The sequence below is a fragment of the Enhydra lutris genome, unplaced genomic scaffold (genome assembly GCF_002288905.1).
Source record: "Enhydra lutris kenyoni isolate GAN:26980312 unplaced genomic scaffold, ASM228890v2 scaffoldscaffold29, whole genome shotgun sequence".
Classification (NCBI taxonomy): Eukaryota; Metazoa; Chordata; class Mammalia; order Carnivora; family Mustelidae; genus Enhydra; species Enhydra lutris.
This window is the reverse complement of record NW_019154113.1, coordinates 18,527,097-18,542,958: the sequence shown is the minus strand read 5'-3', so window position 1 is coordinate 18,542,958 and position 15,862 is coordinate 18,527,097. Positions and strand designations below refer to the sequence as shown.

General features: G+C 49.0%; 1 protein-coding gene across 3 annotated transcripts in view; it reads right to left on the bottom strand.

Moving 5' to 3' along the window:
• The window catches only part of LOC111152586 (zinc finger protein 592), a 43,567-nt gene extending 31,864 nt beyond the window's left edge, over positions 1-11,703 (bottom strand). For 2 of the 3 annotated variants that reach the window (XM_022511085.1, XM_022511086.1), the window contains exon 1: positions 10,455-11,703. In XM_022511085.1, coding sequence (XP_022366793.1) covers positions 10,455-10,474 — 20 coding nt within the window. In that variant the 5' untranslated portion in view covers positions 10,475-11,703. Of the gene's footprint in view, positions 1-3,245; positions 3,355-10,454 lie in introns of all 3 variants that reach the window. The other variant, XM_022511087.1, reaches the window with a different exon arrangement.
• Between the last annotated feature and the right edge of the window lie 4,159 nt (positions 11,704-15,862).

Here is a 15,862-nt window from a genome sequence, read left to right as displayed (position 1 = left end):
AGCATCATCTCTCTCCCGCAAAAGCCTGCCCTCCTTGCCTTTACGGCTCACTCTCAACACGGCAGCCAGAGCGCGGCTCCTAACACACCCAGATCACACTCCTCCTCTCCTAGAATGCTGGCCCGTCTCCCGCAGGGTGAACTCCAGCCTTCGTGCAGGGCGGCCTCCGCGGCCTCCATCTCCCACGCCTCTCTCTGTCACCCAAGCGGCTCCGGGCAGGCACAGGCCTCCACCTTGTTCCTCAAGCATGGCCCTGCTCAGAGCCTTTGGGGCTACTGTTCCCTCTGCTCAGAACGTCCTTCCCCTCAGATCTCCAGGGCCTCCCTCATCATGGCCACCAGATCTTTACTCAATTGTCCCTCCATCGGGAGCCTTCCATGACCGGTGTACGTGCCATTCCCCACGCTTGCCATCGGTCCCAGTCCTTTCCCGGCCTTCTCTTTGAAGCCCTTCCTGCCCCCTGACGTGTTCTATAACTGCTCGTCTCCACTGTCTCTGTGTAAGCTCCGCTGTGTTTACAGAAAGGTATTCCACTACTAGAAAGGAGGAATGAGTTGACAGGCTCACCTGCCCGGAACTAAGACTGCTCAAGGGTAGTCACAGGTTCCCACACAGGTTTATTCATAGTCAAGCAGGTGGCAAGTTTGCAGCATAATTTGTGTTTCACTTTTTATAAGCACAGAGACCCTGAGTGGTGATGGGGGTTTGCCAGTGGGAAGGGGTCTCCCCAAAGTAGCACTTGTCTGTGTGTCCTGGGCTCCTGCAGGGCTAAGTTCAATACTGAACCTCTGGAAAGGGACCACTGGCCAACGTCCCTATGATAAGCTCATCCGCCTTGCAGATGGGATCCGTGCTGACGCTAGCAGAGAGGACAGGCTCCCCCCGAGACCAAGAGGGAAGGGCAGGGCACAGGGCAGTCTTCAGTCTTAAGAAAAGGGGACAGGACTCTGAATATGCTACAAACCACCGAATTGTGTGCTTAAATGGGTGAATTGCATGGCATACGAATTTTATCTCAATAACGCTGTTATTTTTAAAGATAAAAAGAAGAGGGGATAAAAGAGGAGGGAGTTGGGGTTAAGTAGCACAGGTCAGCTGACTGAGATGATACACACGGAAACCAGTTATAGGCAACAAAGTTTAAACAGAGCTGAGAACCGAGACAAAAACTGATACTCTGTAACCCTCACCCCCTTTCCCTTTCCTTGCTTAGAAACAGATCTTAGCACTCAAGTGGGCACTGCATTTTGTCAGAAAGGGACAGAACCCAGAGACTAAGAGGAAAGGAGAGGACTCCTCTTTGTCCACAGAGCACCCTCCGGGAGTCCCTCCTGCAGAGTTTTGTAAAAGCATCATCTCCTGGTAGTAGGGACACCCAAACAGAAGCAAAAACCTGTAGCCTCATACCTGCTGGGAACCAAGCGCCCACTCCCTGAACAAAAGGGCCCCAGGAAAAAAAAGTAGCCATTCTACAGGATTACTTTTTCCTCATCTCCGGTACCCATGTGTTTAGTGGCTCTGTGTGTGTCACCGGTCTCATCTACCATGGGCAAACTACAGTCCCAAAGATTCCAAAATCAAACGGTTTTCTGGAGGCGAGGGGTTGTGGGGAGAGGACAGGGAGAAGGAACATGCTAATATTCTTAGGGTATGCTGTGGTTCCCCTCCATCACTCTCTTTCTCACACACACACGTTCTTCCTCATCCCTTCTTCCTCCCTCTTCTCTCTCCCCTCTCAACGGAGACTGGGTGGGCTCTTTCACCACAGCGCCTCAGACCTAAGGGCAACCAGCCTTCTTTAGGAAAGCAAGCGTCTCACCAACCACAGGGCAGGGCAACAGATGTAACATCCAGGTGTTCGCATGTGTGCCCAAGGGAAGGACAGGGAATAAGGGACCTAAAGAAACACGCCTATGTGCCCTTCTACCATCAGACAAATGGAATATTAAAATTCCTTCTCTTTTTCAGACATAAAGTGAAATATCTACAGATAAAATGATATTGAGGTGACTGGGTAGCCCAGTTGGTTTTACGCCCCGACTCCTGGTTTTGGCTCAGGTTATGATCCCAGGGTGATGGGATCGAGTCCGGTGCTGGGCTCCACGTCAGCCTGGCGTCTGCTTGAGATTCTCTCCCTCTGTCCCTCTCCCACTTGCACTCACTCTCCCTTTCTCAAATTAATAGTCTTTAAAAATAAATAATAAAATGATGTGATGTCTGGTATTTGCCTCAAAATGACACAGAGCAGAAGGAAGAGATCAAGGAGGGTGTTCCTAAACGAAACAAGATTAGCCACAAGTTAATAACTATTGGATGTGGGGGAGGCGTACACGGAGGTCTAGCCCATCATTTTCTCTACATGTGTGTATTTCCGCTCTCTTAGGACCAGATCCTTGGATAGTGGACTCTGTGAGTCCAACCAGATAACCACCAAGGTCACACCCATTAGGATAGCTATTATAAAACGCAACCACCCAAATTCCAGAAAATAACAAGTGCTGGTGAAGACATGGAGAAATCAGAATCCTGGGCTGCTGGTAGGAACATAACCTGGTGCAGCCACTAAGGAAAACAGTACAGCAATTCCTAGTGAAAAATAAACCCAGAGCCACCGTCTGATCTAGCAACTCCACTTCTGGGGACATACCCAAAAGAACTGAAAGCAGGGTCTCAAAGAGTACTTCCTACACACGTGTTCATAGCAGCGTTATACACAACACCCAAAAGATGAAAGCAACACAGTGTCCATCAACAGATGAATGAGTAAACAAAATGTGATATAAATAAACAACAGAATATTATTTGGCCTCAAAAAGACACAAAGGTCCAAGACACACTACAGCATGGATGAGCCTCGAGGACATCCCTGAGTGAAATCTGCCACGTGGAAAAGGACAAATACTTATGATCCCACCTAGGAATCCAGGTTCCTGGGGCGGTCAAGTGCATAGAGACAGAAAGCATAACAGTGGTTACCAGGGGCTAAGGGGGAGAAAGGACAGGGAGCTAGTGTTTGATGGGTATAGAGTTTTAGTCTGGGGTGATGAAAAGATCCTGGATGGCGGTAATGGTTGTACAACAGTGCATGTACTTAACACCACTCAACAGTACCTTAAAAATGGTTAATGGTCAATTTTGTTATGTATGTTTTGCCACAATTTAAAAAAAAAAAAAAGGCACCAAGGAACATAAAGACATCACTTGTGTCTCTTCAAGGCCAGCTCAGGTCAGCCTAGACATCATACCTCAGAGAGGTTCTCAAAACAAGGGCGTGGTGAGCGTTGCTGGGGATGGAGAGCTATGGAGAAAGGAATAACATCTACCTAGGCACATGGTCTAGTTTCCAACCACCACCTAAGGAAAGAAGAAAAATAAAACATTTTTAAATAGGCCTGAAGGTAAATGTCTATGTAAGTTAAGGTAATAATCCCAGAAATAAAAGTGTATGTCGGACCCTGAGAAAATCTCCAAACATAAATTCAAAGCCCCAGATTCAAGGCCGCGTCTCCCCCTCCCCGTCACGGTGTGGTGGTTCAGGGCACAGGCTCCGCGGCTTCGAGTCCAGCTCCGGGACTCGCAGGCCATTCAACCTTGTGGCAGTTTCTTCACCTCCGTGTCATTTTCCCCGTCTGTAAAATGGGGCTGTTGTAGGGATTCAACGAGTTAATGTTTGTGAAGTTCTTACAACACTGCCTTTCACATAGCACACACACATGTTCAGCATTATGCCACCAACCTCAGGGGCCAGCAGGCTTTACCTCCTAGTTTTCCAGAGTGCCCCAGCAGACTGCCGGATGCCTAAATGTCAGGCTGGTCAGAAGCGTGCACAGGGGGAAGGCAAGGTTACCCCTCTCCACACAGCTCTCAGGAGGCCGGCTGAAGCGGAGGAAGCAGAGGGCCAGGCAAGCTGGGGAACGTCACAGGAGGGGGGACAGGAAATGGACAAACACTGAACCAGGGGATAAGAATGAGAGAAGATACAGAAAAGCTGGCAGAGCCGTTTTTTAAAACTAGGTGATCTTCACCGTAGTTGAGCACCAGCATCGCCTCCAGAACTTTGGTAAACTTCTCACGCTTGGTCACAGCGCCCTGAGATTCGGGTTGAACTAGCCAATGTGGAGAAACTGGTTAATGGCCCATCAGGTCTGTGTGCCCACAAATGACGGAATGAAAAGTTGCATTTCAAATTCTGCTCACGCTCACGCTCACTCTAATTTGGCATTTCGTCATTTGACTTCATTTTTGTCTCAACTTTGTGAGACCAGCATTTAGTTTGGATTCGAAATACAGACAGAGACAGTATGAGTGGAAAAATTTTAAAGGGAAGGGAAGGAAACTCACTATACCAACTCTACCGAAGAGAAACAGAAAAACTTTCTTCCCCTAAACCTTTTCTTCTTACTGGACCATCACATTTCAAAACACAAACTAAGAAGCAGACACTGTGCCGTCCCAGCAAGGACAAAAATCAGAGACCCAGATGCCAGGCAGAGGGGTGTTTCACGTCTCCGAGGTGAGTTAGTTCTGAGGCACTCCAGAATGGGCCTGGTTATTTATTCCCGGTTAACCTTAGCTCCCACGGCCACTGGACTCCATCAGGTTATTCGAACTGCCTCCTGTCCCCAGTAATACGGCTTGGGGGCAGAGAGGGGCCGGCCTGCCTGAGTATCAGGCGTTGCTGACCCAGGCTGCCTGCTTCTTGCTGGATTTATAGAAGCTTCACAGTTCATAAAACACGATTTCCACTTCACAAGGAACTCACCCCAGTGAGTGGGCGAGCCAAGAAGAACGCCCAGGCTCCCACCTGCCTCCACGGACCAAGGTAGGGGTTCCGTTAGGAGCTCTGAACCGGGGTCCGATGGCACACATTTCAGTTTTCCAGCACCCTCCTCTTCCCAGGGTGATGGAACACATCTTCCTTCAATTTACCATTGAGACATTTGCTACAAGCCCTTGCCATAATTATGATGCGCCTTAGAGTGTTCCAAGACACAACATCAGTAAACAGTGTCCTAGAATGCTGTTCTGATTTAGAGGTTCTTCCAACCCCAGAAAGATTAAGAACGGTCAGAGCCAAAGAGACTCCAGGAAACCATTTTTAAGGCACTGACTCTATGAGCAAGGAAGCGGAGCCCCAGAGAAGTGAGGCGGTCAAATGAGATAAAGCACGTGTAAACATCACTGCTAAAGATGCCTGTTATCCCTGGCAAGGTGACCGGCCCTGCCTTAGCCTTCCCAGAGGGGCGGAACGAAGTCCCTCACTCACAGTTACCCATTCAAACACCCCCATCAAGTACCAGGTACGAGGCTTATTTAATCCTCAGACGAGTGATTCTAGCCCTGGATGTACATTAGGAAGAGGTCGGGAGCAAGACTAATGCCTAACCCCAACTCAGACCAATTAAATCAGCATCTTTAGGGATGGGGCCAGGCATTCTTTAAAACCACCACAGGTGGGAGGGGGGTTGGGGGGGTGGGATTATGGACATTGGGGAGGGTATGTGCTATGGTGAGTGCTGTGAAGTGTGTAAACCTGGCGATTCACAGACCTGTACCCCTGGGGATAAAAAGATATTATATGTTTATGAAAAATAAAATTTAAAAAAATAAATAAATAAATAAAACCACCACAGGTGATGGATAATTCTGGGGCTGAGAACCACGGTCTATAGACCAAAGTGTAGTCCAGGGAGCACTGGCCTCAAAAATCACCCCAAAAGCTTGCTAACTCCAAAAGTCTGCAAGGCAGACTTCTGGACCTCCCTGGAAGCTGACTGCAAAGCAGTGGGGTGAACCTGGGCATCCGAAGCTGTGACAGTTACCTGGTGGCTATGGAACAATGGCATTGGCACAGAATGAGCCCCAGAAATGGCACCAGTGCTCCAGGTGGCCCTGGAGGCCAGGATGACCCAAGCAGCTGGTCCAAGAGAGGCTCCCAGATGATTCAGACTCCCATGCCCACCCTCACCCAAGGGCCACTGCATAAGCACCTCCGCGTGGCGGGCAACCAAGGCAACACTTCCAGGAAGGAGGCGGAGCTACTGGGGGCTTCCCCTCTCATTCAGGTTCCCCATCAGGACTTACAAGCCCGTAGGAACACTCAGGCCTCCTCTCCGGTACTTCCTCCATCTCACTCCAGCCCCAGCCACACTGACCTCCTTGCTATTCCCAAAACTCCTCAAGCTTTCTCCGGATTCAAGGACTTTGTCTCCTGGCTTTTATCTCCACCCCAATGGCTCCTCCCTCAGGTATCTGCAGGGCTCCCTCCTGCAGATCTCTGTGTAAATGTCTTTTTATCAGTGATACTTCCCTGATTTCCATATTTAAAAGAGAAAATCTGCCTCCCCACCAAACCTCCCTAACCTCCATCCCTGCTTTATTTTTCTCCATCATACTTTATATTTTGCTTGTTATCTATAAGCCTACACACACTAGAATGAGTTCCCTGAAGGTAAGATTTTTATTTATTTCCTGTTATAATCCCAGTGCCCAAAACAGTGCCTAGCACACAGCAAGCACTCAAATACTTATTCTAGGACTGAATGCAACAGAAACACCAATCTCAACACATAGCTTACACCAAAAGATCACAGGGAAGAAGCTGATTATAGCCAAATCACTGCTCCACTGATCTCATCTTGGCAAAAGCCTCTTTAAAAACAGGCTAGAAGCCTAATGAAACAGAAACCATTTAGAAATAAGTATTTCCAGTCAATTAACCCAATCCAAATGGGTTTGTGAGTCAAAGACAATTTGTTTTGAGAAACAGATAAAACTAGGGAGACAAAAAATGAAGTTGAAAGAAAGCGATCGATCAAAATGGATTTCAGATAACAGTCCTGGTAAGTGTATAGGTTCAAAAGAAAACCTAAGAGCACTGACAGCTACCTTCAGACAGGGAACAATTTTCGCAGACCAGAAAGAAGAGAAAGGCTCCAATCCTGGGTTACAGTCTGCGAGCACAGGCCCCGTGCAGGATACGACTGTGCGCTTACCCCAGACCCACGAACCTGATACACCTAAGGAGGACTCTTCCTTTCCCCTTCCTCCTACTCACACCCCACCTGCCTCCAAATCTCACTGGAAGCCACAGACAATACTTGAGCTCTACCCAGTTGGGAGTGCCGGAAGCCTCTGTCAAGGCCGACGCACAGATGATGGGGAGCATCCGGCCACGACCCCGTCTCACTGATGTCCTCCGTTCCACATCCTTGTTGCCTCTCCCCTCCCCGCCTCAGTCTCTCTCCCACGGTCACCCTGCGTGTCTCCTGGAGGCCAGTCTTCCCCAAACACTGCTTTCATCAGGTCTCACTCACTTATCTCAAAACCCTGAAGTGGTTTTCTATCACCTACCCCAGCTCCTCGAGCCAAGCTTTTAAGAACCTCCATACTCTAGACCTAGGCCAAGTCCACTGCTTTTACATTTCCACGGGAGTGTCTTCACCTGCTTCCAAGACCAATCATTGCCTTCCCCTTCAACATGCCGCTAAGAGGTAAGATTGTAGCAACCAGAACACACTGGACCATGTATCCAGTCTCCATTCCTGCCAAGATCGTCCCAGCTCTCCACACCATCCACACCCATTCCTTCCGCTCCAGCTTCCAGACACTGCCCTGTCCCGCTCCAATGCCACAGCACACACACCCTGCACTTACACAGGCACGTGCATTCATTCACTCAGGGATCGTGACTGAGCACCTACTATGTGCCAGGTCCCCGCCCCCGGGGGTGCTGACGTTCCACTGGATGGAGACACACAGTCACAAACAAGCAGATTCAGGACAAGTCATAGAGCTTTCCTCGACGGGAGCTCCCCAACTGCGACCAGGAATGGGAGTGACTACTCTTTCAATTCTGAGGCAAGTGCAACAGCAAGCTGCGTGAACATGGGGAACAAAGGTTTTAGGCAGAGGGGAGAGCAAACAGGAGTGCTTGGTGCACTCAAGGAACCCAAACCAGAGCAGAGGGAGTCAGAGGAGATGGGGCGGGACGCAGGAGGGCTACCGTGAGCACTGGCATTTAGTCTTTGACAGAAGGCTTCATGAGGACCGGAACTTACACTGTCCAAGAGTCACTGCCCTCTGCTTGTGCACTTCAGCCATCTATCATGAGCTATAAAATTAGGAGGGGGAACGCCTGGGTGGCTCGGTTGGTTGGGCGGCTGCCTTCCGCTCAGGTCATGATCCCAGCGTCCTGGGATCGAGTACCGCATCGGGCTCCTTGCTCAGCAGGGAACTTGCTTCTCCCTCTGCCTCTGCCTGCCTCTCGGCCTACTTGTGATCTCTCTCTCTCTCTCTGACAAATAAATAAATAAAATCTTTAAAAAATTTTTTAAAAAAATAAAATAAAATAAAATTAGGAGGGATTTTTCTTCTTGAATGCTCCAAACTTTTCCAAAGTAAGCATATATTATTTTTTAAGTGAAGGGGGTGGGAACCGTCTTGCCAACCCTGTAAGAGTCAGCCCAAATTCCACCTCTGGGCCAGTGCTAGGACTGTGCCCATGCTGCACCCTAGGCCCCAGCCAGCAGGACCACCAGGGTGACCCCAGAGTTCGCAGGACCTGCCTGCGGCAACTAATGGGCATCAAAGTTTCTTCTGCTGCCCTCACTTCTCTCCTGCCCTGCAGGAGTGTGTCCCTTCGGATACTCTTGCCCCCAAGTGCCTGTCTGTGCCCCAGTCGTTCTCTCAGTTGACTTAATTAATTCCTAGTAATTAAAGCTACTATTTGGTGATGAACTGCTAAGAGTCTGACCTCTCCCAGGGGGTATAAATATTTTAAAAGGGGAGTCTAAGTGGGAATGCAAAAGCCTTAGATTCAGAGAATCGGAGCTAGAATGGTGGCATGACAGGCACTGGGTTCATATTTTGTGGGTCACTGGCTACCTTCTCCTAACGGGCTCAGGGGCTTGGAGAAACAGTGACACCGGGAGACAAGTGAAGAAATGAACCATGAGATTACATCACTGCCGCCACCTCCCTTCCTCCCAAAGGGCCATTCAATCCATTTTGGGTACCAGAGAATGTTCCCCAGAGGAAACCCCAGCCATCTCAGAGGGGCGACCCGTGTGAAAGTAACCACTACCCTCAGCAAGAAAAGCCCCCTTAAGATATCCCTGGTCTGCAAGCAAATTGTTCTCTAATTGCTTTCAGTGGGGGGGCTCCTTGAGGGCAGAGTTCACCTCACAGGATTCTTTTGTGCTCCACAGAGCACCCAGCTCTGGCTTGGGCCCAGGCTAGGCCTTTCACAAGCAACTGTGGATTCCTGATCAATGATGGCCCCGTTGCAAAAAGGCTCCATGGGATTTTAAATACAAGTAAACATTCTAATTAAGAATAATGGTAGAGGGGCGCCTGGGTGGTTCAGTGGGTTAAGGCCTCTGCCTTCGGCTCAGGGGTCATGATCCCAGGGTCCTGGGATCGAGCCCTGAATCGGGCTCTCTGCTCGGCGGGGAGCCTGCTTCCTCCTCTCTCTCTGCCTGCCTCTCTGCCTACTTGTGATCTCTGTCTGTCAAATAAATAAATAAAATCTTTAAAAAAAATAATAATAACAGTAGAATTAACCACACATCTAATATTTTTAAGGGCCTGAAGATTTATAGGCCTAATGACATCTCAGACAGCGAAGAAGTTTTTACAACCTCAGCCAGTCCAGCTCAGGTCTGGAGAGTCCGTCCAGCAAGGGAAGGCAGAGCACAGCCCTTGCCCATACACAGCAGAGCCTGGGCTGGGCCAAGCCCCAGAAGAATCTGAACAGCTGCTCACTGCCCACCCTGGGGCCCCCTTCTCCTCTGAAAATGCCAAAACTCTGCCTCAGATGTGTTTTCAGGCCCTAGAAGAGCCCTGGGAGGCTTGCAGTTACAATGGACACCTGTCTTCAAACCCTCTCTTGGGTCTCCCTCTGCCCTTCGGCTTGCTCAGGAACAACTTCAATGTTAGGAGCTGAATCGGCAAACAGGAGTAGGATGCTGTATCCGGCAGCAAACCAGAGCCCACTCCACCGGCTCGAGTTCAACACCAGCTTGCCCAGGGCAGTGTGGGGAAGATGTTCCTTTGCCCCAAGACTGGATGAAAATGAGAAGGAAGTAGCCACCCCCCTCCCATCTCACACCCAGAATGAGCCGAACCCCCAGAAGGAGGGAAATCCTAGGAATGCATATGAGGCTTATGCACAGGAACCCCTCTCTTTACAGTCCCATGACCCCCAGGTCGTAACACCAAGGCCTCTGGCATGCCCCACGTTGACAAGCAGGAGACTGAATCTGTGGTCCCCGGGGGGAGTGAGGGCCGGGGACCACACCCAAAGGAGTGATTTCTTTAAAAGCACTCTAAAAGAAAACACCCACCAAATGTAGCTAGAAGCCAAGTCACACCTAATCACCCCTCCCAGATGGTGCAGCCCGGGACCTCTGAATTCAGGGACTGGCCCAGTCAGAGGTCCCAGTCTAACTCACCTCACATCTAACAAAGGCATCTTCCCCTGAGTGACCAGGGCGGGTGGCCGGCTCCGACATCAGGACTCTTCCGTAGGGCCGGATTTCTGGGCAGTTTGAGTTTTTGCCTTAGGGCATTCAAGTTTATCTCCAAAATGAAAACAGACTAACTGGTTATTTGTTTTTGTAAAGATGATACACAAACCTTGAGAAAATTCAAGTGACAGGCAAACATGTAAACAAAAGCCAAAACCACCCAATCCCACCGCTCAGCGGGAAGGAGGTCTCCCAGCAAACTGTTCTGCAGACAGGATGGGGTCCATTCTGAGTTAACCCTAGAGGGTAGTAGGTCTCGATTCTCTGAATAATCCTGGAGACTTAGTTTTGCGCAAGATCCTTAATGCCACCTCTGATCTGTCCAAAGTAATTTTCTAGGGGGCTCCCCAATAATTGTGCTGCTCTCATCAACAGACAAAACAAAGTGATACAGATCCCCCTCAGCTCCCCTCCCACAAAAAACACACACACTCTGACTGGAGGCCAGGAGTTAATCTGCTCAGTGGACACACTCCTGTTTTTTCACTCAACACTGTGGCAGTCTTTCCACAATTAATCACAAGTATGGATATCCTCAGCCTTTTCATCTCCTGGAGGGTGTTAGTGACAGAAACGGGGCACCATTACCTCTTGATCCAACACCTCCAGAATCTAAAATGGAGAAGGTAAAGGACTTACCCAAAGTCACACAGTGAACAGAGGACACCCCAGAAGTGCTGAGAGGTTTGAGGAATGACTCTGTGGGTGACACTGAACTGGAAAGGTGTTCACGAACTTTTGAGTTATAAAAAGGATCAGATAGGTCATTTCAACAAATACACGCTTCCCACTTCAAATAAAAGTAAATGGTTGTCTGAAGTACCGCTCTGATCCCAAAACATTTCTCAATATTAATTAGCTAATGGATATCACAATGCTACACTCCTACAACACGGAGAGGGAGACCACTGGAGCAAACACAGCTTGTAAGTACACGCAACTGCTCTGCACTCAGAATTCTCTCCTACTCAGGTATTCCTATTTTTTATGGAAAAGAAAAAGTTAAAACAAAGTTACATATAAAGATAGAGCTGGAGATAAAGATCTAATACAAACACTAAATATTAAAACGTTAATGGTAGCTCTGGGTTAGAGGACTTATCAATAAGTTGTATTTCCTTAGTATACCTATCTGTGCTCCCTGCATTTTCTACATGAATATTCTGGTGTAATTCTTTTTAGAGTTTTAAAAGAAAAATAATTAGTCCACAATCTAGGTTGGTCTATTTGGATTTTATTTTTCACTATAGAAAAACAAAGATTCAAAACTCTAGAAGATCCACCACCCTTCCCAGCTTTGCAGAAGCAGAAAGAAGGTTAAGATGAGGCTCAAACTCCAATCCAGTTTGAGGATTCCAATCCAGTAGGAAAGCTCACCATGACCAGGCTGAGTAGAGGGGAGGAGTTACTACTTTATTTTCTGTCTCTGATGTGTAGGGAAAACGAAAATTCTAAACCAATCTCTCCTTCCAGTGCAACCAAAAGCTCCCCGCCCCCCTCCCTGGGTTCACAGACCTCTGTTCCCAGAACAATTTCCAATACATCTGTCCACAACCACCCTTTAGCTACAAGACTACCCACACCACTTAGAATCTGGATACCAATTCTGAGGAACACCCTTTTCCAGTATTTTGTTTCTAAAAAGTTATTCCTCCTCTTCCTCAAGAGTCACAAACATATGATCCAACCCACACCATACAGAATCATGCATTCTATCAATTAATAATCGTGGCTGCCCACACTGTATGGAGCTTAAGTCAAGACTGTGTTAACGAAAAGGATGAATCTTCACGGGCCTGAGAAAAACAAACAGGAATTGAGGAGCAAGCGTTTGTTAATATGTCCCAGCCCTGGCCAGAAGGGGTGGGGGATGGCCAGAGGACAGAACATCTGTCATTCTGCAGTTTCATTTCTCATGGCCAGTTAATACCCTAAGTTTATGCATCAGTATCTTCCAAGTTTGGTTAGTGAGTCAGTCTGCCTGGATCCAATAAGCTCTGAGTGCCCTACAAAACTGAATTTCAGGACTATGAAACTGAGAACCAGACCCTGAAACACAGTGATCCCGCGAAAATAAAGCCACCTCCAGAATGACATCTGTCTCCACTCCCTAACTCCAGCACCAACTATGGTGTGTATCTGATGTATCTAATACTCCTCTAATACTCTCTGTGGCCTGTAGAATAAAATCCAAACTTGACTTGCCTTTCACAGCTCCAACTCAGCTTCCCAGCCTCCTGCCCAGAACAGCCGAGCCTCTCAGGGCTCCATGCTTTCACGCATAGCTCTCTCTACCTAGACTGTCCTTTGCCCAGTTTCACTTGCCTGTAAAACTCCTATTCTTCCTCCAAAGCCCAATTCAAAAGCCACTTCTGCCCCCAAAGTCTTCCCTACTCCCCCTAAGCATTTAGTTCCTACTGCTCCCAACAGCTCTCTAACTAGAGAGCATTAGAGAACTTATTAAGTACATTGTAGCTCCTTTGTTTACATATCTAACCTCCCCTGGACACCCTGAGGTTCTGAAGGGAAGGAACTCACTTTGTATCCAAAAGTCCTACCACAGTGTCAAGAATGAAATGGGAGATCAATGTTGAATGATTGATCACATGGAACACTGGCATTATTTAGAGAAAAGGGGAGGGGAAAAAGAGTCTCCCAGAATCCAAGAACTAAATTTTAAATTTAATCTTTAAAATTAAAATTTTAAATTAAATCTATATATTTAATTTCATCCAATGTGACCACATCATAGCTAAGAGACAGCATGAGAGTTTTAAAAATGTAGTAATAGCAACTAACATGTGAGGTAAGAGCTGCGTCTACGTGGCTTGTTTAATCTGATATGCACAACAGCCCTATGAGGTAGGTACTTTTATCTGCATTTACCAATCCTATGAGATAGGTACTTTGATCTACATTTAAGCTGGGAAAAGCTTGAGGCCTTTCCAAACAGGAAACTGAGGCACATAAGAAATTAAACTCAAAGTCATTCTGTTAGCAAGTGGCAGAAGCAAGACGCAAACTCCAGTAGTTTGGTTCCAGAGCCAGTGGGCTCTGGGATCCAGGAGACCTGGGTTTGAATCCAGATTATGTTACAAATGTGGTTTTGGGTAAGTCATCTATCCCCTCAGGGCTTGTTCCCTATCCCCTCTGGGCTTGTATCTGTAAAAAGGGCAGGACAAGCCCTTTCTCTTAAGTTGCAGAGAGGATGAACTTAAATATGATGTTTGCAGAAGTCTCTCAGATTGATTCTTCCATCTAGCAGGCACTCCATAAATGCTAATTCGTCTTCCTTTGCCTTCCTAAAAGCTGCACAAAATAGACTCTGAGGAAAAGGATCTCCCCCAGACTCTCTGAGGCTTTTCAAAGCGGATCAAGTAGTTAGACCACTCAAGGAGAAAGCCTCACCTTACCTGCTTATCTCCAAGTCCATTCCCCACACAGAGGCCAGAGACCTTTTAAAACGTAAATGTCATCATGTCAATCACTTGAAACCCTTCAAAGGTTCCTAATTTCACTGGGGATACAGACCGAAGTTGAGAGAGGGGTGGGGAAGGAGCCATTCTGTCCCAAGGCCCCTGTGATCTAACTCACCTCTCTACAGACTTACCTCCCCTCTCCCTCTCCCCCCCCACCCCCCAGCCACACAGGCCTCTTTCACTTCCTCCAACTCGCCAAGCTCGTGCTGCTCCACACATGGTTAACTCTTAACCCTCCTTCGGGTCTCAGCCCAGACGTCACTTCCTCGGGGAAGCCTTCCCAAAGCCCCCAGATCAAACCAAGGCCCATCACTCTCGGCATTCTGGTCCTCTTTCCTTCCTCGAGCTCAGCCCAGTTTGAAATGATCAGTTTACCGCCTCCTTCAAAGTTTTATTCAAAAGACACCTTCCAAGAAAGCCTTCCTGGGCCACTTGAACGTAAATTCAGCCCCCACCCAGTATCTCATATCCTCCTTCCCTGTCTTCTGTTTCTCCCTAGCATTTAGCCCCTTTGAAGAGGCTGCATTTTTCACAATCTATTTTCCCAGCCTCCTGCTCCTTCCCACACACACACCAGACTGAAAGCTCAATGAGCGCAGGTATTCCTGTTTGCTTTCTTCACAGCATCTAAAACAACGCCCGGCACATATATGTTGACAAATATTCGGTGTGGAACAAAATTTCCAGATTATTTATTATTGGGCTTTCCCACTAGGCTACCAGCTCAAGCCAAAAACATGTCCTTCTGGTTTACCACCATCCTCCCAACACCTTATCCAGTGCCCAGCACATAGTAAGTGCTCAGTAAAAATTTACCGAGTGACTCAAAACCATGACCGTTGGGAAAACAGTCAAAATATGTGTGCTAGCACCACGCTTCCTCCTCTCTTTCACTGTGCAATGTACCTGTGAGTTTGAGGAAACAGACCCATGAAATCCCAGCAAGCACACACCAGGCCAGGCATCTGTGTCCACATCCTGTATGCTCAGCCACACTGTACACACCAACAGATGCACCCTAGAGGGCCTGTATGAACAGAGAGCTGAAGGCAGGTGGGCCAACCCTAAGCCAAATACCATCTTACCCCCAAGTCCCATTCTCCTACTGCCAGTCCTATTCTAGGCCAGTCCTGGGTGCCAGACATGCTTCCCTGGGTGGGCCTGTGGATTTATTCCAATCCAGGACTTTTAATGCTCCCTCGGGCCTACTCAAAGAAACAGAAAGTTAAAAATCCCTGAGCAGCTCACATAAGCCTGGGGTTCTCAGGAACAGGCATACCTAAGGTCGTATGGACCCCTCCCCCTCACACACGCTGATCCAAGGCCAGGAGGCCATCTGTCCAGCAGACGCTCCCCTGTCCTCCCTCGGGTCACATTGAGCCTCCCCCCCCCACACACACACACTCCCAGGTTGGCAGGAAGAGCCCCTGCAGAGAGATCATTTCCACCCTGATCAGCAGGCCTGATCCCCCCCTGAAGACCCCCAACTCTGGAGCAGGAATACCTGTCTGCTCCCGAAGAAACCTCCCCCAGGCTCAGAACTTGGGCGGCGGTGGGGGGAGGGACCGAGGGGCGCCCAAGAGGGTCGACCCCCGAAGTGTCCGCCCCAGGACGGCGCCAGCTCTCGGCGCGGCGGGGGACGGAAGGGCTGACAGGGCGCCCCGGCGGGGCGAAGCGGCACCGTTATCCGCGCCCGGGCGGGGGGCCGTGGGCTGTGGCCGAGGGCGGCCGCCTGCCCCGCGCGGGGAGGGCGGCGGCGGCGGGTCGCGGCGGCGGCGGCAGGGGCAGGCGGCCCGTCGGCCGGAGGCGGGGTGGGGTGGCGGCAGGGGCCCGCCAGGCGGCGGTCGGGGGAAG